The 27,442-nt window shown below is 39.2% G+C and overlaps 2 protein-coding genes across 2 annotated transcripts; one reads left to right on the forward strand and one right to left on the reverse strand.

Annotated features, from left to right (window-relative positions):
• The first annotated feature begins 574 nt into the window (after positions 1-574).
• Positions 575-8,160, forward strand: si:dkeyp-74b6.2 (cerebellin-1). The gene is made up of 4 exons (XM_034201216.1): positions 575-800; positions 2,018-2,709; positions 5,111-5,230; positions 7,643-8,160. Exons 2-4 carry the CDS (start codon positions 2,404-2,406, stop codon positions 7,838-7,840), a joined length of 624 nt encoding a protein of 207 aa, XP_034057107.1. The 5' UTR covers positions 575-800; positions 2,018-2,403; the 3' UTR covers positions 7,841-8,160.
• A 3,903-nt stretch (positions 8,161-12,063) lies between these two features.
• On the reverse strand, positions 12,064-26,427 carry LOC117536371 (receptor-interacting serine/threonine-protein kinase 3-like). The gene is given in 14 exon segments (XM_034201211.1): positions 12,064-13,195; positions 14,635-14,819; positions 14,908-14,953; positions 15,835-15,890; positions 16,013-16,076; positions 16,162-16,244; positions 18,157-18,318; positions 19,740-19,789; positions 21,804-21,949; positions 22,132-22,197; positions 22,199-22,285; positions 22,933-23,098; positions 25,022-25,179; positions 26,281-26,427. Coding segments are annotated over 13 exon segments (1,467 nt in total). The 5' UTR covers positions 25,174-25,179; positions 26,281-26,427; the 3' UTR covers positions 12,064-12,991.
• Between the last annotated feature and the right edge of the window lie 1,015 nt (positions 26,428-27,442).

Raw genomic sequence — 27,442 nt, forward strand, 5'->3', positions numbered from 1 at the left:
GTTCTAAATCTCTCTAAAAAGGTCAAATGTCACTTTGCATCAATCTTGATACAGGGTACTTATTATATGTTATAGTTTGGATTCCTAAAGCTTTTAGTCTACTATCCCATCATTCAAGGCTGGTTTTCGTAATGTTTTTTTTTTTGGACGGACACTGTAATTTACATTTTTTTACTATGTTCAATCTGAATTTACTTTAAAATAAAAAAAATCTATATTGATTCTGACTTTTCTACATCCAACTCACAGGTTTATCATTGCTTTGAGAAAAAAGATTATTAATTTACCCCTTTTAGAAGTGAAGTTATAGTCATTTGTTCTGGGAATGTCATTTTCGAGCCTGAGACCTGAAACACAGGCTCAGGGGTAAACAGGTTAGGGGTCAATATGCCTCCTCTTGTTCCCCAAAGAAAGGGTATATAGCAGTGTTATTTACATCCTTTCCACCATCCATTCTGTGAGTTGTGAGGGGAAAGAGAGGAGGAGGAGGAGGAGGAGGAGGAGGAGGAGGAGGAGGAGGAGGAGGAGGAGGAGGAGGAGGAGGAGGAGGAGGGGAAGCAAGGACAGTAGGGGGTCGAGGAGCTGTGAAAACAGAAGGACAGTGAGGCTTGTGATATGATTAAACGTCTGCTCGAACACAGGGGTTTCCTGGAAGAGAGAGAGAGGAGGAAATGGGGAAAGAGGGAAGAGGCAGAGGAAACGATAAAGGGAATAGGGAACAAGGCTCTTGAGATGCTTTAACTTTACTGAACATCGCTGGGTGATTTCTGTCGCTGCTGAGTCAACGCTTAGAGTGAAAGGTTGGTATTTTCCATCTTACTATTTTTCTCAAACTATAATATAACGTGTGCATGTTGAAAAGGTTGTTATTGTGGAAATGCTTGTAGTTGGGCGTGTTGTACATCAGAATCAGAAACAGGTTTATCACCAGGTTAACACTACGAGGAATTTGACTTGGTGTTGAGGTGCATACATACAAATAAATTAAAAACACAGTTAGAAAACTATTTGAAGAAACTATAATAACATTAAAAAATATAGTAAACATTTTGTCGAATACAGCAGTATTTACTGTAAATTGAATATGATTGAAATCATATAAATAAAATTTGAATAAAGCGGCACTTATTGTAGCAAAAAAACGCTTAGTCTTTAAACAAATTTCTCGTTATACATTTTGACTCTTTGACTACCATGATATATATATAATGATTAGTCTTCCCTGCAGTGCATGAAGCTCTGTGATCTATTATCTATTCATCGACACTCTATTCATAGTGTAATCAAGGGGGTTTGTTTAAAATAATGCAGATATTGGGATTATTCGCGAGGTGGAGAAAGAGTGGTGATGTTTACCCACAGATGGCCCCTCTGGGGGGGATAGTGAGAGTCCGCTGCACCCCCTCCTGTGTCCAGCTGGCACTCACAAGGCTTCTTCCTGCCCAGAACATTACCTCATCATCTTCTACTTGTTTTCCCCTAGCCACAGTTTGCCCTACCAGTCCTTTACTTGATTTGAATTGTGTAACTTTTTATTTTATTTTAACTTTAATACTTTTTTATGCATGCTTCTTTGTAACATCGTAAGCTGTCTTTGGCTCTTTTTCTGCTGTAACAACGTAAATGTCCCCTCTGTGGGACTAATGAATGTATTCTGATTCTGATCTCAGGTTTTACGTCAGAGAAAACAGACCTTCTGAATAAGACAAACAATTATTGTTGTACAAAGAACTTGCAGTGAACCGTTTCAATGTACGTCAACATGACACAGTTGTTGGATTTTAAGTGTATTCATGACCTCACTTTTTTTGTATTTATGAGATTGCAGGAAAAGTGTACTTTAAATGGTATTTTAACCGGAATATATAGTGTGTACTTTAGGATGTGACATACATTGGCAACATACGCATACACCCGTAACATAGAAAGCTTCTTTAGTAGCCAAGCACCTGTCATGTGATTGGTTGTTAATATACAGAAAATAATTGTGCGATGTTTTGTCTGCTCCTTCAAACAGGCCTGAAGTCTCGACAGCCTCCAAACCAGTTCATTTGGCTGATGTCCATTTTTGAAGCGGTGTAAAGAACTGGATAACTTTCAACTATTCTTATCTGGATTTTCTACTGTACGTGCTGTCATGGGCATCCGCCATCTCGCCAGCTCTTAGACGTCTTTCAAGAGAGACTTTATTTCCACCCGCTGTTGTCAGAGCGGTTACGCGAGGATTAGCCGATTCAATCTAGTCCCATGGGATGCGAGAAATCATTGGTTTAAAATCTTTCAAGGTGAAATTATAATCCTGTTGCTACAGTGAAGTGTTCTTCGATAAGACACTGAAGATTGTGGCAGCCATATTGTCACTGAGCCCCGTAAAACAGAACCAAAAACCACATATTTGGAACTATGCCCTTTCTGTTTCCTCCCTTTTTGCCCTACCTTGCCCCCCGCTCAGTCATTTTCATTGGACTGCTGCTTCTGGTCAATTGGGTGCCCGAAATGGTCAACTGCCAGAATGACACAGAGCCAATGATATTGGAGGGAAAGTGTCTGGTGGTGTGCGACTCCACGCCGTCTGCGGAGCCGTCGGGGAATGCTTTGGGCATGTCAGTGAGGTCAGGAAGCGGCAGGGTTGCGTTTTCCGCCATTCGAAACACCAACCATGAACCCTCGGAGATGAGCAACCGCACCATGACCATCTACTTTGATCAGGTGGGATTCTGTAGGATACATGATTCCAAAAATTGTCGTTTTTAAAGGTCCCCTATTATACTGTTTTTCATCAATACATTATAGGTCTCAGATAGATACAAAACATGTCAAAAACACCAAACGGATCATTGCAACATTACCCATAATCCCCTCTGTTTCAGCCCTGTTTCAAAAGTGCTGATTCTCTGTCTGTTACTTTAGATGAAAATAAGGAGCCCCTCCCCACGCCCCTCTGAGAGACATTTGGTTAAAAAGAACACAATGGTGCTCTAGGAGGAGATTCAGGTGATAAGGTGTGGGGGGGGGGTTACCTTGGTTGGTGATTGGCTAATGGTTACACAAGACAACACATCGTTATGACATCATAAAGTGGCCAAAATCTGATCAGCTCATTTTCAGACAGGTTTATAGAAATGGATCAGGACTAAAAGAGAGAGAATCTTTGTTCCTGAAACTTTCAGAGTCTCTTTCCACAGAGGGGACACATGTTGATGTAGAAGAGACATGAAGAAGAGGGGACACATGTTGATGTAGAAGAGACATGAAGAAGAGGGGACACATGTTGATGTAGAAGAGACATGAAGAAGAGGGGACACATGTTGATGTAGAAGAGACATGAAGAAGAGGGGACACATGTTGATGAAGAGGAGACATGAAGAAGAGGGGACACATGTTGATGTAGAAGAGACATGAAGAAGAGGGGACACATGTTGATGTAGAAGAGACATGAAGAAGAGGGGACACATGTTGATGTAGAAGAGACGTGAAGAAGAGGGGACACATGTTGATGTAGAAGAGACATGAAGAAGAGGGGACACATGTTGATGTAGAAGAGACATGAAGAAGAGGGGACACATGTGATGTAGAAGAGACGTGAAGAAGAGGGGACACATGTTGATGTAGAAGAGACGTGAAGAAGAGGGGACACATGTTGATGTAGAAGAGACGTGAAGAAGAGGGGACACATGTTGATGTAGAAGAGACGTGAAGAAGAGGGGACACATGTTGATGTAGAAGAGACATGAAGAAGAGGGGACACATGTTGATGTAGAAGAGACACGAAGAAGAGGGGACACATGTTGATGAAGAAGAGACATGAAGAAGAGGGGACACATGTTGATGTAGAAGAGACATGAAGAAGAGGGGACACATGTTGATGTAGAAGAGACATGAAGAAGAGGGGACACATGTTGATGTAGAAGAGACATGAAGAAGAGGGGACACATGTTGATGTAGAAGAGACATGAAGAAGAGGATTTTGCATAATAGGTGACCTTTAAGAAGCAACAAAAAAGAGGTTTACTAGTCAATACATATTCATTTGTGAAGGTTGATATGCTTTCTTGTTGGCCATTAACACAGTTTTGCCAAAGGTCCACACAATGGATGAAGTTACTTATCAATGATATTTAAGTACTAAAATGCATAAACACATTTCTGCATAAGTGAGATAAATCACTCTTTCATTGTTTTGTTAAAAACATGGTACAAAAGATTGGATTAGCATGAAGTGGTGTTGTACCAGCGTGTTACCACTCATTATAGAGGCCAATTGATTACAAAATCAAGCAAAAAGGAAAGTAAAATGAACATAGTTATACTCATAATAAACAAAGTTGACAAATACAACTTTTATTGGCATTGGCTAGTTTTTAAATTGATGTTTTTAATCTGACAAAGTTCTTGCTAACTCTAGCTTGGGCCCAACCATTAACTCAAAATCTTGTTTTTGTCCAAGTATCCACACTTTTATTAGCCAACTTAAAAAGGAGTCATACCTAAGGAGGTGGGAGACTTGAACTCTCAGGAAAAAAGGCAGTGGGCTTATATTGTTACCTCTTAACAACAGTTTGGATTAACAATAGCCTGATGAGTCTTTGCTTCTGATTTAAAACATAAATAAAAACGTAGATAGCTGCTCTACAATGTTGGCAAACGTCTACTGCATTATGCAAGACAGTGATTCACTGACTCTACACACGGAAGTACATTGCGTTACTTCAGGTATTTTTAACAACACTTTATGTTCTTGTAAGGTCATAAACACTGGTCTGCATGTGTCGCATTTTAAAAAGCGATTGGCTCGATCTATTGCTAAATATTGATACGGAGCGGTAATGACATTTTATTTTGAGCAATGTCTGGGAGCTGTAAAGGAAAACCAATAAAACCAATCATTAATCACGTCTGTCTGTGTAACTGCAGGTTGTGTTTTCAAGTCTTCTGCCAGAACACCTTGTTCATATCCTCCCTTTCTTGTTCTCCTGGCAATTATTAAGCACCGAACCTTCCAAAATGCTAGATTTGTGATCAACTATTTTCACACTTTAATACACTATTGGTTGGCTCAAGCGTGGTTGTGTTAATAATGATCTCTCTCCTAATCTCCTCTTCTTTTTAGATCCTAGTAAACGTTGGTGGCCATTTTGACCCAGCACGGAGTATCTTTGTGGCGCCTAGAAAAGGAGTCTACAGTTTCAGCTTTCATGTTGTCAAAGTGTACAACCGGCAGACAATACAAGTAAGAACACTTAAAGGAAAGGTGGTGTGTCTTCTTTAAAGTTCCTCCAATGCCTTAAACAACCATTCTAGCATTTTTCCGCCTGGACGCCATTAAGCATATTTCCCAAAATGTCAAACTACTTATTTAAAACTATATTCTAATTTGAATTTTCTTTTTTTCCTTTACTCTGAGAGTTACTCAAACTTGACAAGTGTTATTTGTATTTCCTGGCTAACCCATAAAGCTGTTATTAGAACTGCTCTAAGCGTGTAATAGTTGATTGTTAACAATGTTAATTTAACTAGTCCTCTGCAGGGTATGAAATATATCCTGCCAACGGGCAAACAAAACCTTTTTTACAACGCCAGCATAAGTGGATGAATTAAAATGGGTGTAAAACTACAAACTAACATTGTTATGGAATTCAACAAGTGGTGCTCACTGCAGAGCCATAACCTCTAGCTCCACCTCTCTGGGCCTCTCTATGACAGGAAATTACATTGCCGTAGCAACCACAAACAACTAGTTTAAAGACATCTTAATGGTGGGGTAGGTAGGTTTGAGAAACCGGCTCGAGATACACTTTTTGTTATATTCCATGGAATGCTCTTAACATCCCGATAGCAATGAATATCTTAAGTGCTTTGACAAAAAATCCATAACAAAATGTCATCTGTGGAAGCCGTAGTACTGTAAAAAGCACGACCAATCATCTGAGCCGGCCCGCCTAAAGTAACTGGATGGCCTACCTGCCTGTCAGCCTTCCATCTGTGCACAAACTTATCTCGTACCCTCATTGGTCATGTGCGCGTTCGTGTGTGTTGGAGGAGGGGCTCTGTAAGGAAGTGGCAGATTTCTTCCAGCTGTGTATTTTCAAATTCTAGCGCACTCGAGCTGGTTTCTCCAAAATGACCGACCCCACCTTTAATGCTAGAGTCTATTTAAAGACATTTTAATAAAGACATTCTAATGTTTGTAATTAACGAATGGCATTTTAATGCTAGTCTAGAGCACCCTCTCGAATTCAAAACTCTTACGCAGCGTCCACACGGCGGCGTGCGTTGAAGCTTGCCGGCGGGCGTGTCTGAAACTCGACCAACAACCAATCACATGAATCTCCCGCCCCAGACACACAAGCACGCGGTTTGATTGGCTAGAGCTTGTACTGGCATATGATTTGATTGGCTGACGCTTCAGTCGAAGCTTCAAAAGTTGAACTGTTCTCAACTTTTGCAGCGAGCAACGGAGGCAAAGCGAAGCGACGGAACCACAATGCAGTTTGGCAAAGCGTGACGTCACCCCATTCAAAGTGAATGGGAAGCTGCGTTGAAGCTTCAATGCACGCCGCCGTGTGGATGGGCCGTTACAGTACCAACACTATATATGTAACCCCTCCACTTTTAGATATAGTACATCGAGTTTGACATATAGGCTGTGGCTCAGTGGGTAGTGTGCTGGACTTCGAATCAGAGGATAGCAAGTTTGAGTCCCGCTGCAGTCGGCATGTCGTTGTGTCCCTGTTCAAGACACTTCACCCCAAATTGCTCCTGTGGGGATTGTCCACATTACTGAAGTCGCTTTGGATAAAAGCGTCTAACAAATGACATGTAATATACGTATACTCATTGTTCGAAGTGTTTTTGTTTCTTATAGCTTTTAAGGTTATTTGTATAGTTACATTACAATTTGGTGTATACTTGTCTTTAGCAACAGTTTTTAATGCTAAAGTGTTTCTTTAAAATACTTATTTTTTACTATCCTTATATATTTATTTTTTTACCTACTTAGCCACCATTTTTTTTAGATTGTTTACGTTCGCACCTCCAGATACCAAAGCAAATTCCTTGTATGTGTAAACGTACCTGGCAATAAACTTGATTCTGATTCTGATTCAGATAATCCGTGTTTTCTGACCACAATTTTCCTGCAGATGCCTTTCCCCACTGCTCATTGCGGAGAACAATCTTAAGAGAAACTGATAAATGATCCATGGACAAAGTTTGTCTTTGATATATTTAATAAAGTAATAAAGAAAGTCAATATACAAGTGAAATCGATCCCAAATGTAGGAACAGAGCAACGTCATCCTCAGAGGACAGAGACGTTCTGCAGAACACAGTTTACAGTCACACTATATAGTAGAGAATATCCAACTGGTCCCACCCTTAAAGTCTCTTAGGCATCATCTAAACATCCCCACTATTAAACCATTAAACCCCCTCGTCCTTAACCATTTGCAAATCCCCCTTTTACATTTCCTATTGCCCTCCTGCAATGTAAATCCTAAACACATGTTAAACACATACAAGACTAAAAATACAATTTAACAGTGTAAAAGAAAATCAGAGTATAAGACTATATGTTTTAAATGAGTATATGATCATTTGACACGACACTCACATACTATTCCTCTTCATCTTTCTTCCTCAGGTGAGTTTGGTTCTTAACGGCTGGCCGGTGATTTCAGCCTTCGCAGGCGATCAGGACGTGACCAGAGAAGCTGCCACTAATGCCGGCCTGGTGATAATGGAGCGAGGGGACAAGACTTACCTCAAACTGGAGAGGGGGAACCTGATGGGAGGCTGGAAGTACTCCACGTTCTCCGGGTTCCTGGTGTTCCCCTTGTAGATAAAGGTAGCCGTACGTTATGTTGTTGTCAAAGTCATGTGAAAGTACAAAGGACGAAGCATCAACAGATGCATTGAATACAAAGTGCAGTGATGCATCTTCATATGTATCGGATGGTTGGGGGAGATTGCTCAGCAACAAACAATCATGAATGTATTTCCCAGTTATCATTGTACTTTTATGACTCAGTGTTGTCTGAGTACTGTGTTGTGTCACCTATGCTTGCTAACATGTGTCACCCTGTCATAGCTTTGTGATTTTGTTTTAATGCACGAAATTCAGGGTAGAAAACTTTTATGGCAATAAATAATACTATTGTGTCACTTCTCTTCTCGTCTCAATCTTAGTCTATCCACCTAGCTAGCTTGCCAACTTCATTTCAAATACTTTAAGGGCTTTGAAGTCTTTAAAGTACAAATGCAATGTTGGCAGAGAGTTAACTTGTGTTGTTATATCTCCACGCAGATGACAGCTATGGCAGAGAGATGTATGTGTTTTGGGTTGTGCCTACATACTCACGTAGGTACAGTCGGTCCCTTTCCTGTAAACACGATTACTCAGGAATGCCTGAGGGGAATTTCTTCAAATCTGTCTCTATCCTCAACTTGCATTTAATGATTAACTAATTAGATCTTGGTGATCAAGGGGCAAGGTCACTGAACTCCACAAAACAAGATTTTGGCAATATCAGACATTCCTTTGCCAATACACTCAAATGTCATCCATCCATCTTCTCCCGCTTATCCGTGGTCGGGTCGCGGAGGTAGCAGTTCCAGCAACTCAAATGTGTTATAGAACAAAATGATCGAGTGTGGCCATTTATAACAACCAAAGAGGCTAGGCAATACGCCCTAGCTTCTTAACTAAACACTGACATCTAAGATTATGCTAAAAACTCACCTCTTTGCGCTGGCTGTTAATACTAGTTGAACATGACATTTTGACATTTTTATGTTTCTAGTTATTGTGCTTTTTATCTTGTTTTCAATTATTGTTTTATTATTTGACACCTATTGTGTTATTCTATATTGTATTTGTTGCCTGTACAGCACTTTGGTCAACTGAGGTTGTTTTAAATATATTGAGATTGAGATATGAAAGGACATGCAAACTACGTCCTTGGCAAAGCTGAATTCACCTGCAGTACAATTTACATACGCTCTATAGATCACTTGATGCAGACAGACTGTTGTTCTATAAATAGTACACACCCTGTTGTTAGTCCACGTGTTGTAAGGGTTTCTGAGGGTTTACAGTGCAGAGATTAGACAGACAGACAGACAGACAGACAGACACACATACAGACAAGACAGCTAGCTAGCTAGATAGCTTTTTGGTATAAAACTTAAACTAATTGTATATTCTCCTGTGAGTTTGTCATGGCGGGGACACACAGCGTGTCTCTGCGGTGGTTCCGGTGGCAGATTGGCAGAAGAGGAAAGGATCGGTGCCAGAAACCTGCTGAGTTCACACCGGACCATTCTCTACCCATTAGTTTCAACGCCCGGTGCACAGCAGATGCCTGTGTTTGCACTTTGGAGATTTGTGTCTGGAGTACGAAACTATGTTAATACTTTGGGTCCAAATTAAATGATCACCAGGTTACAAACAACATAAAATATCATTCATAATGTTACCTGTTTTTGAGCAATTAGTGTTCATTCTTTTTTTTCTTTCCCCAGTGACATTCACAAAATGTATTACATGGCTTAGTTGAATACTCGATTCTGATTGGTCAATTCAGAACACGTGACAAGTTGTTAATACAGTAGTACATACCGCTGTCAAGGACTTATTGACCGTTGCTAAGGAGGATCAAGAAAGAGAAAGTAAAAGACGGAGCGCTGGACGTAGATAAACCACCAGAATAAGGTAGAGAGGAAGTAAACACTAACAGGAACACGGTATGGGCTCTGCAGTGTTTAAGGACTTGTTTGTGGATCTGAAACTGTGAACAGATTTGGACAGTGCTGCCGTAAAGTTGTTGTTGTCGCAGTTCCAGCCGTTGGTGCGCCATGGGGGGGGGGGGGGGGGTTTCTCAGCGGAAGAAATACGATCATTTTTAAGTCGATAAAATCATTTAAATTAATATTGGGAGTCGATTCCTTAGTTTGTTTAGTATATGGCCGTGTAATAAGCGGGATAATGTGCAGCGACTTGGTCATATGGGGAAAAGAACACCCTTCAAGCTGATCAAGATCCCTCCGCTTAGCATATTACATTTTTGTATTTGATTCGATTTATTTTGAATGTGTAAAACAATAATACAAAGATTTAACATTTTCTTAATTAAAGAAATACATTTGTTATTGAAAAACATAAAACAAAAAATAAATAAACAGAAGAATAAACAAACAAATATGCAAAGAAATATATAAAAGAGGTAAATGGTAATCAAGAAAAGATAAAATAACAAACCAAAAAAATAAATAAACCGTAAACACCCAGTTATGATTAAACAATTTCATCCATGATCTTGTTAAAATCATGTCCTTACTGTATACCTTTTTTAAAACAGTTTTACGTTAGGACATCCCTTGGAAAACACTTGTTTTGTTATATGTGGTGGATCACACACTTACAGCAGCAACAGAAGTGTTTTGTTAGGAATATATGGATAAACACATTTAAATGTCGATGTAAGACGCTATAGCTGAACAGAAACACCTGCAGACGCTCGAGGAAATGGTACATGTCACCAAAATAACATTTAAATACAGAAATGTAGGGACTGTATAACAATTAGGGCAGTCGGGACATTAAATGTAATTTATCTTTAATGCAAGACTTTAAAGGGGACCTATCATGCAAAATGCACTTTGTGATGTCTTTTATACATAAACATGTGTCCCCGGTGTGTCGGGGAACTCACGCAGCGTCAGAAAATAAAACCCTCTCTCTTTTCCTCCGTACCCAAATCTCTAAAAACGGGGGAACAACGGAGCTGATCCAGATTTGCGTCCGATATGACGTCATATCGGCGGCGGAACCACAGCACTATCAGAAACAATGCTCGACTGTTTTGGACGTAATATGGTCGGTGTTCACATTAGCATGGCTAACACTCAGAGCTAACCTGTACTGGAGAGCATGTGTGTGAAGAAGCAGGAAATAAAAACTCACCTTGTGGTATAACCGGCAAGAGAGAAAGCCTTTGAGTTCCATACTGTTTCAGAAATAATCCTTGATCTAATAATCCTTGCGTTTCATCACCGCAGCATTTTAGACTGTGGGTGTTTCTCAATGTCGAGGAAGGCTGCTCCAGAGCCACTATTTCAAGGATGCTACATCATCGAGTCCCGCCGAAGGACTGTTCCAATGTCCAGGATCCTTGAAATTCTACCGAGGCCGGCGTACTTCGTTGCGGGAAATTTTGAGGATGCACATGTGTATCCTCCGCGGTCTTAAAATCCCCACAATGCTTTGCACACGGACCAATTTCCAAATCTTTGGCGGAAATCACGCTCCATTTAAGGCGGGGCCTCGCATATGACGCACACCTGTTAGCCTGTTCCACCATTCTTCGTTTTCCGAGGCTAGGAAGGATTCTTGCCTCGCTTCTGAAGGACCTGACTCGGAGGGACATGTCCTACCAAGGAAGCATCCTCAAACACCCAGTATCTGCCAGGTCCCGCATGAGCCTGCCCCCCTCTTATTTTTTTTATTTAGCCTTTATTTATACAGGTGAAAATCTCATTGAGACACAGGGTCTCATCCTCAAGAGAGACCTGTTTATACCCAGAATCAGCACTTTTGAAACAGGAAGTGAAATAGAGGGATATGAGGCATGGCTAGAATGGGTGATCTGTTTGGTATTTTGAGCAAAACACTTAATAGACGTGTTTTTTTATATATTTTTATATATCTGAGACCTATGCTATTGCCTAAAAATAGCATGATAGGTGACCTTTAAAATATGTACATAAAACAGGGGAATGGGGCCACATCCTCACATTTGAGAAGCTAGCTAAATGTTGTTGAATCTTTGCGGAAAAGATTACATATTAATGATAAAACCATTGTCAGAAATTGCTGATAAATTACATTTTCCAGCTCTTTCATATTCACCAATCACGGTCAATGTAATTTTCTTCTAACACTGATCAAAAACCCAAATATTTTCAGATTACTTTCCTTTAAAAAAAAAGAAGAGAAATGCAGCTAATTCTCACATTTGAGAAGCATAAAAGTGTAACACACGAATAAATAAAATTCCTGCTACATTTGAGTAAAACATATAATTTTATTAACACCTTTGAGTTATAGTAAACAATCATTTTCAACTAATACATGAATCTCCATGTTCTTAATGTTTATACTGGTAATATCCTCTTACGTACCTTAATTAGGATTAAAGGATAGCTCTTGGAACTTTTTATATATTGTTTAATTGTCAACAAATCCATTAATCCCATCCCAGACAAGATAAGTATCCTTCAAGCTATTATTTTTTAGCATACTACCAAATAATTTCACATTAATATCCCAAACATGCTTGTTCCAACACTTCATTGAAGCTACATCATGCTACATTAATTTCAACATGCTGGGAAACATTGTGCAAATACTTCTGTTAAAATTCCCCTTTCTGTTTGATTTTTTTGATTATTTCGAAACGTTTATACAGCTGTTGAAACATTTTCTCGGCTGCAATTGATCGATGACATTGTAAAAATATACCCACAAAGGGATGCATTAGAATAAAAGAAACCAACAGCATTTGCACCTTATCCAAAAACATAGATATTTACAGTATAGTTTGATGAACAATATTTTAGTATCCTAACACAAAATTCCGTATGGCGATTTTTGGCACCGTGAACTGTGGATATCTGTTGACACAGTTGAAAGAAAAACCACATGACTTGGCCCTCATGTATAATGCTGACAGGGCAAAAGAGAGGTGTGACATTTTTCATCATTGGTTTAAAATGTTCTACGAGAAGAAGCACAATAAATACAAAAAAACCCTCTCTATTACAGCCTATAAAAGAAAAGTCTTATTTGAAAATAATTAAAAAAATACAGCTATTCATTCAGACAGGGAGCTTCACTTACAAAACATGACCTTCCTGTTATGTAAGAATGGATAAATCATGCATGGAGAACTGTTCAATTAGAGAACTAAGGATAAAAAAGCTCCATGTGAGTTTATCCTCCTGTCTTGTCCCTGGAGTTTCCTGCTGATTGCGGCTGGAAGTCGACTGTAGGGGGCGCTGTTGGGTGCCGTTTCCTGGATTCATTGATGTACATGGTGTTGTTGTCGCCAACCTGAAGTCCGGTTACATTGCTGCAGTGCACATGGACTCCAGGTGCAGGGCGGAAACTGGAAGATTCCGGGGTCGAAGATTGACGCTGCAGATACAAGAATTAAAAGAGCGAAAAACATCAGCAGTTGAAGTTGAAAGAGGATTCTGCTCATGTTCAGGTTCATATTTGTATTTAGTGTCTCTACTGTGACATGTCGTCTTTTATGAGTCTTTCATAGAAGGCAACAAAAATGATGTATCAAGAACTACTGTAAATGCTTTGAAATAGGAAAAGTGATGAGAACTGGTGAGAATGGAGTGTGGGTGTCTTTGGGGAGGCACTTAATGGATGTCCTGTTCTGCTCATTTTCAGGTTAATTTTTCTAATGTGACATGTCTCCATGCTTTAATGTTCAAAAAGCTCTTTATTTTTCTCATACTGCCTGTGCTGCAGCACCTCTTTTCACCCTCTGTCTGAAACCAGAGCTCAGTCTGCTCTGATTGGTTAGCTGGCTGGCTCTGTTGTGATTGATCAACCGCTTAGAAATGTCCCTCCCCTTAGCCTATCCCGTACAATGTGTTGGAGCGCTAGCCAATAGAAGCGCGAGTGTTACATAGTGATGTCCCTTTAGAGCAGTGATTCTCAAATGGGGGTACGCGGACCCCTAGGGGTGCGTTGGGGTACTGCAGGGGGTACGTGAGCTAAAAAAAAAAAAAGGTTAATAAAAAAAATACCATGCATGATTACAAAAATAATCTTAGTACAATAAATTAAATAGAAAACACAATTTTATATAAAATATTCCTAGAACCACCTCATATAAACATGTAAAATGTGTGTATTGATAGTTTTTCATAATATATAATTTTGTTCATTGGTTTGTTAAACTTCAATTGAAAAACTCCTTGGAAAAATCTGTTTTTAAAAAATGTCGTTATGTTCTTTTTTTCATGCATAAAGATGAAAATATCCTTAGTTTGTTGTAATTAATGCATGAAGGAGTTACTAAATCACACTCTGATGGAACATCACTATATTGGAATTATTTATATAGGCTTTTTCTATCACAAATGTCCGGGGTCGGTCAGGGGGTATTTGGCTGAGAAAATGTTTAAAAGGGGGTACAATACTGAAAAAAGTTTGAGAAGCACTGCTTTAGAGGGAACTTTGGGATGGTAGCCTTTGCAAACCATTTTCTTGCACAACAACCTATTCAACACACTACAGGGAAGTGAAAAACCCCATAAAGCATAACATAGGTATATTTAGAGGTTTGTTTCAAGTCTCCAATAAGTGCCGTTTTCATGAGAATTGATCTGAAACGCTTCAAATGACATCGATACTGAACAGAAGTATTTTCTGCCTTCAAGTTACATTTTTACATCAACAACTAGTTCATATCTTTCAATTAACATGGATATTCTACAGAAACTCTGAGACGCAAGTAAAGAATAAACGTTAATTCTGGGAAAGCAAAATGGTTTTATCTCCTGTGTTAATGAGTCAAGAACTGGTAAAGAAAATTAAAAGCAGCAAAAACCTACCAGGTAATTTGGAGACAGGTTCTGCCTGAAATCTGTCTGGGAAGGTTTTTCTTTTCTTTTTTGAGACGACGTCCCAGTTGAACAAGACGGCGGTGAGGTTTGAATGGGGCACACAGAAGACACTTTGTCTTTAGTCGATGGGCGGCCCACTTCATCGAAACACACGCTTTTAGGTCGAGGTTTATCTGAAAGGGAAGATATTTTACTACAAACATCAACCCATGATTTGTTTGTAAGTTGTTTTTGCAGCTTTTACGAAAACTTCCTTTTTACCTTGGACTCTTGATTTGTCTCTCTGATCCCAACGACCAGCCATTTCCTGTAACAAGTGAGTTAAAATTCCACTGTAAACACACCATTAAAACCACCTTTAATGACCAGTTTTGCATAAAGCCAATAACTGTACAATAATTCGTTTTTTCTCACTACTTTAATGCAAGTCAAGTTAATCATATGCTTGATAAATATGTTGCCACAAGGATTATGACGTTTAGTTTCCTATTATCTTCATATTTGAACTCTATGCCCTTCATTGGGGGTTTTACATTCGCTATGTTCAACACTCTGCAAAACTTCCCTGGGTCAGCAGGAAGTGATACGTGTAACATTTTCCTGTGACAGCAAAAAACCAACATGTGTAGAATCAGCACAGCATTAGCCAATTTGGGACAACTGTGTCTCACAGACCACTTTGGGATTGGTTTAAAGACAATCAATGACATAAACACAGTGCAAGAAGGAGACTGAATGATGACATTAAAAGTGTTGTCTGTTAAAGATACCCACATAGCAGGGGCGGACTGGGACTACAAATCAGCCCGGGACTCTCGACCGGCCCACTTCGGTACCGCCGGCCCACCTCAGTACCACAAGTAATTATCGCTAGTAAATTGTCAACGGGGGGGGTGCTAGTGACTTATCCGACCGGCCCACCTCTGTGCCGCAAGTAAATACCGCTAGTAAATTGTGGACGGGACGGGGGGGGTGCTAGTGACTTATCCGACCGGCCCATATCGTCCGACCGGCCCACTTCAGTACCGGCCCATCGGGATTCGTCCCGAACGTCCCGATGGCCAGTCCGCCCCTGCCACATACTATTTTGAAACTAGACCTTTCTGTAAAGCTATATCCAACATTTCTGGGTGTTAAATACAAGGAATGTATCTTAATTAGAGTAGTTTAAAATCGTCTGAATCTCACCTGAACTGGCGGGCGACCTGTCGGCACACTGTTCACTTCTTGAAAACATTCCCTCGCTGTAAAAAAAGAGGCCAAATATAATGATGTAAAATGTGAATACCGGTGCTTTAAAATGTCTCTTTTAAAGTTGAAGAAACCATATTTGTAAGTGGTGGGTGAAAAAAAAGTGAAAGCAGACCTGAAGACTTGCTTATGTGAAGACGGTCGATCTGCTCACTCAATCTTTCTGGTTCCCTTTGGTCCTGGAAAGAGGAAGAGAAAGACGATGGTTACAAAATATTGCTGCATCATGTCAACATGAGTCCTAAGAAGAGATTTGACCCTCACCTGATTTACCAGCACTTTATGGACAGCGTCATTTATTCCACTTTTGTGCATCTTATACAGGTCTTCGGACTCAGTTGTACACTCTGCAAACAACATAGAGAAAATATGTGTAAGATTTGTAACCATTTGAAAATTAAAACCGCATTTAACCTTTAGGTTACCTTTAAGACTTAACCTGTCATGCAATTGACAATATATTTAAATATACCCAGCATCCAATAGAATTACTTCAAAACTTTTCCAAAAACATTTATATATGCGGAAAAGTATAATGCCAATGTGAAGTTTTTCATTTTCAAGTTTACATTTCTTTTGTCCCCAATGGGCTTCCATAGTTTTATTTTTTTTACCACATTTGTCTTTATTTCAGTGCAAAGCTTCTAACAGAGGAGTTTTACAGTGAAAAAAGTCAAAGTTTATTATCAATTTCTGAAAACAACATAGAGAAAAGATGTGTAAGTCGAGGCTGTTAAAGGCAACATTTCCTGTGACATTTCAACGTACTGCTTTAAAGGTCACCTAGTATGCAAAATCCTATCCTAATCCTAATTTATACATCAACAAGTGTTCCCTCTTCTTCATGTCTCTTCTACATCAACATGTGTCCCCTCTTCTTCATGTCTCTTCTACATCAACATGTGTCCCCTCTTCTTCATGTCTCTTCTACATCAACATGTGTCCCCTCTTCTTCATGTCTCTTCTACATCAACATGTGTCCCCTCTTCTTCATGTCTCTTCTACATCAACATGTGTCCCCTCTTCTTCATGTCTCTTCTACATCACCATGTGTCCCCTCTTCTTCATGTCTCTTCTACATCAACATGTGTCCCCTCTTCGTCATGTCTCTTCTACATCAACATGTGTCCCCTCTTCTTCATGTATCTTCTACATCACCATGTGTCCCCTCTTCTTCATGTCTCTTCTACATCAACATGTGTCCCCTCTTCTTCATGTCTCTTCTACATCAACATGTGTCCCCTCTTCTTCAATGTCTCTTCTACATCAACATGTGTCCCCTCTTCTTCATGTCTCTTCTACATCAACATGTGTCCCCTCTTCTTCATGTCTCTTCTACATCACCATGTGTCCCCTCTTCTTCATGTCTCTTCTACATCAACATGTGTCCCCTCTTCGTCATGTCTCTTCTACATCAACATGTGTCCCCTCTTCTTCATGTATCTTCTACATCACCATGTGTCCCCTCTTCTTCATGTCTCTTCTACATCAACATGTGTCTCCTCTTCTTCATGTCTCTTCTACATCAACATGTGTCCCCTCTTCTTCATGTCTCTTCTACATCAGCATGTGTCCCCTCTTCGTCATGTCTCTTCTACATCAACATGTGTCTCCTCTTCTTCATGTCTCTTCTACATCAACATGTGTCTCCTCTTCTTCATGTCTCTTCTACATCAACATGTGTCCCCTCTTCTTCATGTCTCTTCTACATCAACATGTGTCCCCTCTTCTTCATGTCTCTTCTACATCAACATGTGTCCCCTCTTCTTCATGTCTCTTCTACATCAGCATGTGTCCCCTCTGTGGAAAGAGATTCTGAAAGTTTCAGGAACAAAGATTCTCTCTCTTTTTGATCCATTTCTATAAAAACCTGTCTGAAAATGAGCTGATCAGATTTTGGACACTTTATGATGTCATAACGATGTGTTGTCTTGTGTAACCATTAGCCAATCAGCAACCAAGGTAACCCCCCCCCCCCCATTATCACTTGAATCTCCTCCTAGAGCACCATTGAGTTCTTTGTAACCAAATGTCTCTCAGAGGGGCGTGGGGAGGGGCTCCTTATTTTCATCTAAAGTAACAGACAGAGAATCAGCACTTTGGAAACAGGGCTGAAACAGAGGGGATTATGGGTAATGCTGCAATGATCTGTTTGGTGTTTCAGACCATCAGAGACATGTTTTGTATATATCTGAGACCTGTGATATATTGATGAAAAACAGTATAATAGGGGACCTTTAAATAAAGGAGTTTCCTTACTAAGGGCAGAGGGCCTTTCTTTGGGGTTTTGGTGCCAGCATCCCTGCATTAGCTCCATCAGCCCCGTCAGACCTGCCATCCCAGCGGACAGAGCCGGGATCTCGGTCAGTGATGGACGGTCTCCCTCCGGGATGCGAAACCGCACAAGGCTGGACTCAGCATCTACAGTGGAAAGGCAAGTTTATTTATATAGCACCTTTCAACACAAGGCAATTCAAAGTTAATTCATTCATTAAGAAGTAGTGTAGAAACATATTAAAAACACAAATTTAAGAGCAAAGATAATAAAACATGAATAACACAGGTCCATGAACACAAATTGTCAGCCTGGATTTAAAAAGTAGTAAGAGTTGCAGCCGACCTGCATTTTTCTGGTAGTTGTTCCAGAATAGTTCTCTATCTGTGTTTTTACATTTTTGTTTTACTTTAATGAAGGCACCATGACATCAAGTCAAATTCCTCGTAGGTGTCAACCTAAACAAACCTGTTTCTGAGATATTTGGAGCATCATAAGTGAACTTCTCCATGTTTGGTTCTGACTGGGGACAGAAAGCTGACCAGTCCGTGAAGACCTGAGAGTTCTGGATGGTTCATAATTTAGCAGGAGGTCAGAAATGTATTGTGGGCCTAAAACCATTCAATGCTGTATATAGAATAGAGTAGAATAGAATCGGACGGATGAAACCCTCTTTGATGGTCACACATGCAGAACACACAGTGGGTGTTTCTCAATGTCGAGGAAGGATGCTCCAGAGCCACTATTTCAAGCATACTACGTCATCGAGTCCCGCCGAAGGACTGTTCCAATGTCCAGCATACTTGGAATTCTACCGAGGCCGGCGTACTTCGTAGCGAGAAATTTCGAGGCTGCACATGTGTAGACTCTGCGGTCTTAAAATCCCCACAATGCTTTGCGCACGGACCAATTTCCAAATCTTTGGTGAAAATTGCGCTCCATTTAAGGCGGGGCCTCTCATAAGACGCACACCTGCTAGCCTGTTCCACCATTCTTCGTTTTCCGAGGCTAAGGGAAGGATTCTTGCCTCGGAAGACATGTGCTACCAAGCAAGCGTCCTCGACATTGAGAAACACCCAGTGAAATTTGGCCTCTGCATTTAACCCATCCTAATACCAGGAGTTATAAACCAGCAGCAGTATTTTTAAATCAATTCCTTGACATACAGGAAGCCAGTGTAAAGACCTCAGAGCTGGAGTTAGCCTTTCCCAGTGCTGTTCATTACTGGACAACTTACATAAAGGACTGTTCTAGAGAGACACATGATATTTTCTAACATTTGGACTGTCCATGTTGTTAACCTATTATCTTTTCGATCCATAAACACAACCACCTTTCCCTTCTCCATGACGTTCTCCAAGGTTTTTCCATTAATTGTTGCGTTTCTTGGGAATATTTTTCTGTAGGCTGCAGAGTCTAAGGACAGTGTGTGTTGTATGCTGCACGCACTGTCGACAAAAGTGTATTTTGTGATATTTGGCTATAAAAATTGATTGTTTGAAGGGATAAAAATGAGTGATTCGAGCAGAGGTAGTAAGAGAGGCTAAAAGACACAATGTTCACTTACATGGGTATGGTTGTTTCCCTGTGACGATGGACCATAAGAGAATACCATAACTGAAAGAGAGACCATTACATGCCAGGATTAATATTTATATTTGAACCAGGACACATGTTCAATAACAATAATAAAGAACCAGACAATTTGGAGTCAAGTTTGGAAGTATTAAACGCAGAGGTGGGAAGTAGTGGAGTACTTCGTTACTGTACTTAAGTACATTTCTATGGTATCAGTACTTTACTCCACTACTTATTTTTCTGACGACTTTTTACTTCTACTTCTTACATGTTGAACCCAAATACCTGTACTTTCTACTTCTTACATGTTGAACCCAAATACCTGTACTTTCTACTTCTTACATGTTGAACTCAAATACCTGTACTTTCTACTTCTTACATGTTGAACTCAAATACCTGTACTTTCTACTTCTTACATGTTGAACACAAATACCTGTACTTTCTACTTCTTACATGTTGAACTCAAATACCTGTACTTTCTACTTCTTACATGTTGAACTCAAATACCTGTACTTTCTACTTCTTACATGTTGAACCCAAATACCTGTACTTTCTACTTCTCACATGTTGAACCCAAATACCTGTACTTTCTACTTCTCACATGTTGAACCCAAATACCTGTACTTTCTACTTCTTACATTTTGAACTCAAATACCTGTACTTTCTACTTCTTACATGTTGAACTCAAATACCTGTACTTTCTACTTCTTACATGTTGAACTCAAATACCTGTACTTTCTACTTCTTACATGTTGAACTCAAATACCTGTACTTTCTACTTCTCACATGTTGAACCCAAATACCTGTACTTTCTACTTCTCACATGTTGAACCCAAATACCTGTACTTTCTACTTCTCACATGTTGAACCCAAATACCTGTACTTTCTACTTCTTACATGTTGAACACAAATACCTGTACTTTCTACTTCTCACATGTTGAACCCAAATATCTGAACTTTCTACTTCTTACATGTTGAACTCAAATACCTGTACTTTCTACTTCTTACATTTTGAACTCAAATACCTGTACTTTCTACTTCTTACATGTTGAACACAAATACCTGTACTTTCTACTTCTTACATGTTGAACTCAAATACCTGTACTTTCTACTTCTTACATTTTGAACTCAATACCTGTACTTTCTACTTCTTACATGTTGAACACAAATACCTGTACTTTCTACTTCTTACATGTTGAACTCAAATACCTGTACTTTCTACTTCTTACATTTTGAACTCAAATACCTGTACTTTCTACTTCTTACATGTTGAACACAAATACCTGTACTTTCTACTTCTTACATGTTGAACTCAAATACCTGTACTTTCTACTTCTTACATGTTGAACACAAATACCTGTACTTTCTACTTCTTACATGTTGAACACAAATACCTGTACTTTCTACTTCTTACATGTTGAACACAAATACCTGTACTTTCTACTTCTTACATGTTGAACTCAAATACCTGTACTTTCTACTTCTCACATGTTGAACACAAATACCTGTACTTTCTACTTCTTACATGTTGAACACAAATACCTGTACTTTCTACTTCTTACATGTTGAACTCAAATACCTGTACTTTCTACTTCTCTCATTTTCCAAACAGCTGGTTCCTTTAGTCTGAATGTGTGTTTGATGCGTGATCATTATTCTTTAGAGTCATTGCGTGCCTATTGATTTGAACACGATTCGTGTATCCATCATTTCCTGGTCTCCTCTAAAGAAGAGGGACCAATGGAAACGTTGTCATGTTGCCGTTGTTCAGCATGGAAACATTCATTAGCTAACAATGACATTATTGTTCTATTAATATAAAGGGAGGTCAGGAACTCTTTAAAACAGCTGCTAGTTATGGGTACTTTTTACTGAAGTACATTTCAAAGCCTCTTTACTTTGACTTGAGTAAAGAAGTTTAGCCAGTACTCTACTTTTACCAGAGTATCTTTAAACATCTGTACTTCTACTTGAGTAAAGGATGTGTGTACTTTTGCCATCTCTGGTTAAGCGTTTGAATACGAGTACCAAGGAGTCTGATTGGCTGCCGTACCTGTAAATATCAGAGGCTTTGGTCGGGCTGTATGATAAGATAAAGGCCTCCGGCGGCATGTAGCTGGTCGTCCCTCCTTCCTCCCCGCTGGACTTCTTGGAAACCCTCGTGGTTTTTTGATCCCGGGCGAGGCCAAAGTCTGTGAGCTGGAGAGAAAATATGTGCAAAGAGAGAAGGTAGGTGGAAGAGCACAAGATTCAAGACTTGTATTGTCATGTACATAGCTACAGTGTAGAGATATGAGGATCTTACAGAAAATTATGCGTTGCTGCAGATCATGTGGACACGGGTACTATATACCCAAAAAAAGCTAAAAATGAGGACTCACCTTGGCGTTGAGAGCGCAGTCCAGCAGCACGTTGCTGGGCTTCAGGTCCAGGTGCAGCAGGGGGGGGGGTCAGGCTGTGCAGGAAGTTTATACCCAGAGCGATTTGATGAGCCAGTCTGAAGACCAGCTGCCAGGGAAGAGTGCCTAAACTTCCCTGTGACAGAGTTTCCATTGTTACATGTATAACTTGTTAAAACAATAATATCCTTTTGTATTACATGTATATTTTCCACATAACTTTTTAATGCTATTCTATTTCAGAAATATTTTGGACTGTTTATTTCTAGTGTCTTAATTTCTCTTTCTCATTGCCTTGTTTTTTATTCTGCTGCATTTCCCAAATCTTTTCAAAAACATGTACATATGCGGAAAAGTATAATGCCAACGTGAAGTGAACTTTTTCATTTTCAAGTTTGCATTGTCCGTTTTTTTTGTCCCCAATGGGCTTCCATAGTTTAATTTTTTCTTTACCATATTTGTCTTTATTTCAGTGCAAAGCTCCCACTTGTGACAGGGGAGTTTTACAGTGCCACTTTAAGTGAGAAATGCGGGATAAATATGACCCCGGGAGGAAACCGAGAGAGGGCTATGAAATCGGGAGTCTCCCGCGAAAATCGGGAGGGTTGGTAAGTATGGTCCATTATCATCTGGCCGGGGACAACACCTGGGAATTAGCAATGTTGGCTAAAGCTGCCCCATTGACTGTTTTTGTGACAGTTGATCAATGGGGACTGTCCACGACACTATACACAAATAAACTCAACTAAACTATAAGGTAGTACTTCTTCCACCAGTGTTTACCTGCAGGGAGGCCAGGGATCCTCTCTCCATGTACTCCATCACCAGACCCAGCTGAGTTGACCTTGAGTTGGGGGGTAATCCTTTAAAGACCCCTCGGACCTGAATAACGTGCGGACTGCTTGCCTGACGCATCATTTCGATCTCACGGAGCAAACTGTCATTCTTCCTGTGTGCGTATTTGTGTAATTATTAGTAATATGCAACATTATTTAAAGGTCCCTACTGTTTTTCATCAATATATTATAGGTCTCAGATATATACATGTCTCTGAAGTGTTTGGCTCCAAACACCAAACAGATCATTGCAGCATTACCCATAATCCCCTCTGTTTCAAAAGTGCTGATTCTCTGTCTGTTACCTTGGTTGCTGATTGGCTAATGGCAAGCCAACAAATCGTTATGACATCATAAAGTGGCCAAAATCTGATCAGCTCATTTTCAGACAGGTTTTTATAGAAATGGATCAGGACAAAAAGAGAGAGAATCTTTTTTGTATAAAAAACATGAAAAATTGAATTTTGCATAATAGGTGACCTTTAAGGCGAGACGCCACCAGCAAAAATGTTTCTACAGAGTTTGGAACAATTTGTCTTCCATAACATATCTCTTTTTAGACTTTAGTGGAAAGAAAAACATGTCAATTTGCATCTGTATATTTGTGGTAAATTCTCCAAAAGTTAGTTAGACTATGCTTAATGGGCAAATTTGAACATTTAAGAAAAAGTAAAAGATAATTATCTCAAAGTTAACCCTCTGGAGCCCACGATGCCCCTTTGGAAATCAACTGGGGAGGTTTCATGGCGACACATTTGAGTTTTTTTGCCCTTACCTGTAGTTCCTTGCAAATTGTATGCAATTTTTACAACATGTTATCTTTAAAGTCTGACATCTCCACCACAGAAACTGGTGCAAACTTTCAAGTTTCATTCCAATATCTATCCTTAGTTAATAGTTTATACAGAGGGGTCTTCATAGTCTGATTTATACAACATTATTGTAAGTAAATGGGAAAAATAAAGAAATGTACGGTTGTTGTGACACGAAAATGTATACAAATCAACTTCGTAAAAGCCTTTGACTTTAACAAAATGAAACCTGGCTTTATCCAATGTGCAGATGATATATTGGATTAGAGTCAGACAATGGCTCATTTGCATAATTGACCATGTCTCATAAAGGTCACCTATTATGCAAAATCCACTTGTTCATGTCTCTTCTACATCAGCATGTGTCCCCTCTTCTTCATGTCTCTTCTACATCAACATGTGTCCCCTCTTCTTCATGTCTCTTCTACATCAACATGTGTCCCCTCTTCTTCATGTCTCTTCTACATCAACATGTGTCCCCTCTTCTTCATGTCTCTTCTACATCAACATGTGTCCCCTCTTCTTCATGTCTCTTCTACATCAACATGTGTCCCCTCTTCTTCATGTCTCTTCTACATCAACATGTGTCCCCTCTTCTTCATGTCTCTTCTACATCAACATGTGTCCCCTCTTCTTCATGTCTCTTCTACATCAACATGTGTCCCCTCTTCTTCATGTGTCTTCTACATCAACATGTGTCCCCTCTTCTTCATGTCTCTTCTACATCAACATGTGTCCCCTCTTCTTCATGTCTCTTCTACATCAACATGTGTCCCCTCTTCTTCGTGTCTCTTCTCCATCAACATCTCTCTTTTCGTCCTGATCCATTTTTATAAAAACCTGTCTGAAAATGAGCTGATCAGATTTTGGCCACTTTATGATGTCATAACGATGTTTTGGCTTGTGTAACCGTTAGCCAATCAGCAACCAAGGTAACCACCCCCCCCCCCCACCTTATCACCTGAATCTCCTCCTAGAGCACCATTGAGGTTCTTTTTAACCAAATATCTCTCAGAGGGGCGTGGGGAGGGGCTCCTTATTTTCATCTAAAGTAACAGACAGAGAATCAGCACTTTGGAAACAGGGCTGAAACAGAGGGGATTATGGGTAATGTTGCAATGATCTGTTTGGTGTTTGGAGCCAATCACTTCAGAAATGTGTATCTGAGACCTATAATATATTGATGAAAAACAGTATATAAATAGGGGGCCTTTAATTACTCACCCGTCGTCAAAGTGAAGCAGTTTAATGGCCACATCGCAGGCCCACTCCTGATGCCGGCATTTATAGATTTTCCAAAACCCCCCCGAGCCGATCACGTCCCAGCCCGACAAACTGGACTCTTTAATAACTATAGTCTGACAGGACAGTGCCATGGTTCCCTGGAGGAGGAAGTGATATCAAATGTAAACACTTTGCTTCCATAGAAATGAATTCAATTGTTCCTCAGCTTTAATTCCTGGATTTCACAGTGTCCACTCTTCCCTAAAGGGCCTTTAATCTACAATCTGGGGGGAGGGGTTTAAGGTCACAAGGTTTACACATTGTTCACAAGTTGGCCAGGCATGCTGACTCTGATATTTTTAGGGAAAACGTGTTTAAATATCATTATTTTTACAAAGGAAATTGCTTTTTACAATTTACACTTCCAGTCATTATTGAATCACATTCATTAAATCAAGAAATCTCGGCCTAGGATTAAATTGTAGCATTTGATACATTTTAGAGAGACACACATTCACATACAAACAAGTCTTCTTTGGATGTTTCTGTTGACTTGATAATAAGCTTCATTTTAAAGTATTAATAAATCAGTTTGAAAACGAAATACAGTCATAAATATAATATGTGCACGGTGCACCTTATCATTACAAATGTATCTCTTGTATTTTTTTTAGATATGATTAACTTCCTTGGAAGAATAAATATATCTTCCTACACACATAACAATCATTTAAACTTGAGCTCTGTCTCTTATTCTTAAAAAATCGATTGTTTGGTTCATAAAATGACAAAAAGGAGAGGAAATGTACCATCATTTCTTGTTTGTCACGAAAAATCTAAAACCCAAAGGCATTTAAATATATGAGAACCTAATATTGTGAATAATATATGTTATACTAAATATATTTGCTTGTCTCTCATGTGTTTTTTACACACATACCGTGGTTTCATACCGATGGACACATGTTACAGGAATTTAAACAGGAAACCACATTCTAGTTCAGGAAGCCTGTCAAATGCACAAATGCTCACTTGTGCTTATATAACGTATCCATTATACTATGGCTTAGTTTAAAAAAGGTTAAATACACCAGCTAAACACATCAGATCTGCATTAACACGACACACATGGCCATGAGAGAAATAACACAAGTTAAAGGTGGGAGCAACAACAAAAAATGTTTTCTGATGAACTCAAACCACAGAAACACTAACAAGAATATCAAGGTGTTTTTTTTCAAAATGGGGAAACCACTCACCCTTAGAGATATACAACCGGTGCCTATGAAGGTGAATGAGTGTCAAAGTCCGGTCGTTCATTAAGAGACTCTCTTCTGACAACAGCAGCTCTTCAACATGAGAAAAATCCAGAAGTGAAAGTCACTTCCACTTCTGCTCTGCAAACAGGCACGTGTGGTGACGGTTTATTAACCCTGTGAGTGTAATATTTTTTTATTTCCGACAGTTTTTTGATTATGATTTGATTTGTACTTTAATTAAGGAACATTGAGTGCGCTTGGTTGTAACACATGTTAGTGTAGTTACAGTTTAAATATCTGAAATGTATGAGAAATCTGATTATTTAGGCACCATGATCAAATTGTAGTTAAAAATCTTATTTAAAATGACTTTATATTTTATATATTTTGAGTACCTGAAATGGTTTTAGGTTTCGCCAGCAGAGGGCAGAGTCTAAAAAAAAGGTTTACAGTAAATGGGTAGGGTTTATTAAAACCACTGACTATTACCTGGAATACGTGACGCAATAGAATCACCTGCTCTGCAATGAGGTCACTTGACACTACAGTTTCATGTGACCTTTACTGTGCTCTTTACTGTATTATTTGATAACTTTAAGTAGTTTCAGATTTATAATACATAATAGGGAAATCAATTATGTATATATTAGGACATAACTTTAATGATCCTTGAGTGCAAATTCCCCACAAAAGTTAAATAAACACAATTTTGCAGGACAAAAAAATGATGATAGTAAAATATTAAATATCTAAAAATAAAATAAAATAGGATACAATAAAATAAACACATATATAATCTGATAATGAAAATGTTGGAAAAAAAGTCAATATTACAATTTAAATGCTAAATGTCACCCTGACAGTAATGCCCGGATGTAGGAGATGACAAACCACTTTCTGACTTTTACACAGACAACTAAGGAAGTAAACAGATGAAAGTTACAAGATAAAATATGTTTCTAATCTACTGAATAAGGACGTATCCAGCAAAAACGTGTTACAAATTAAATAAAGTCTCTTTTTAACAAAGCTCCTCTGTTATTGAGTCAACCAAGGGTTAAACAAAAATAAAGTCAGAAAACCCCCGCTTCTGACGTCAGTGGAAATCCCCACTTGAACCCAGTGCAACATAACATTTTCTATAATAAAATGACACTTTCAA

Source organism: Gymnodraco acuticeps, unplaced genomic scaffold, assembly GCF_902827175.1.
Source record: "Gymnodraco acuticeps unplaced genomic scaffold, fGymAcu1.1, whole genome shotgun sequence".
Classification (NCBI taxonomy): Eukaryota; Metazoa; Chordata; class Actinopteri; order Perciformes; family Bathydraconidae; genus Gymnodraco; species Gymnodraco acuticeps.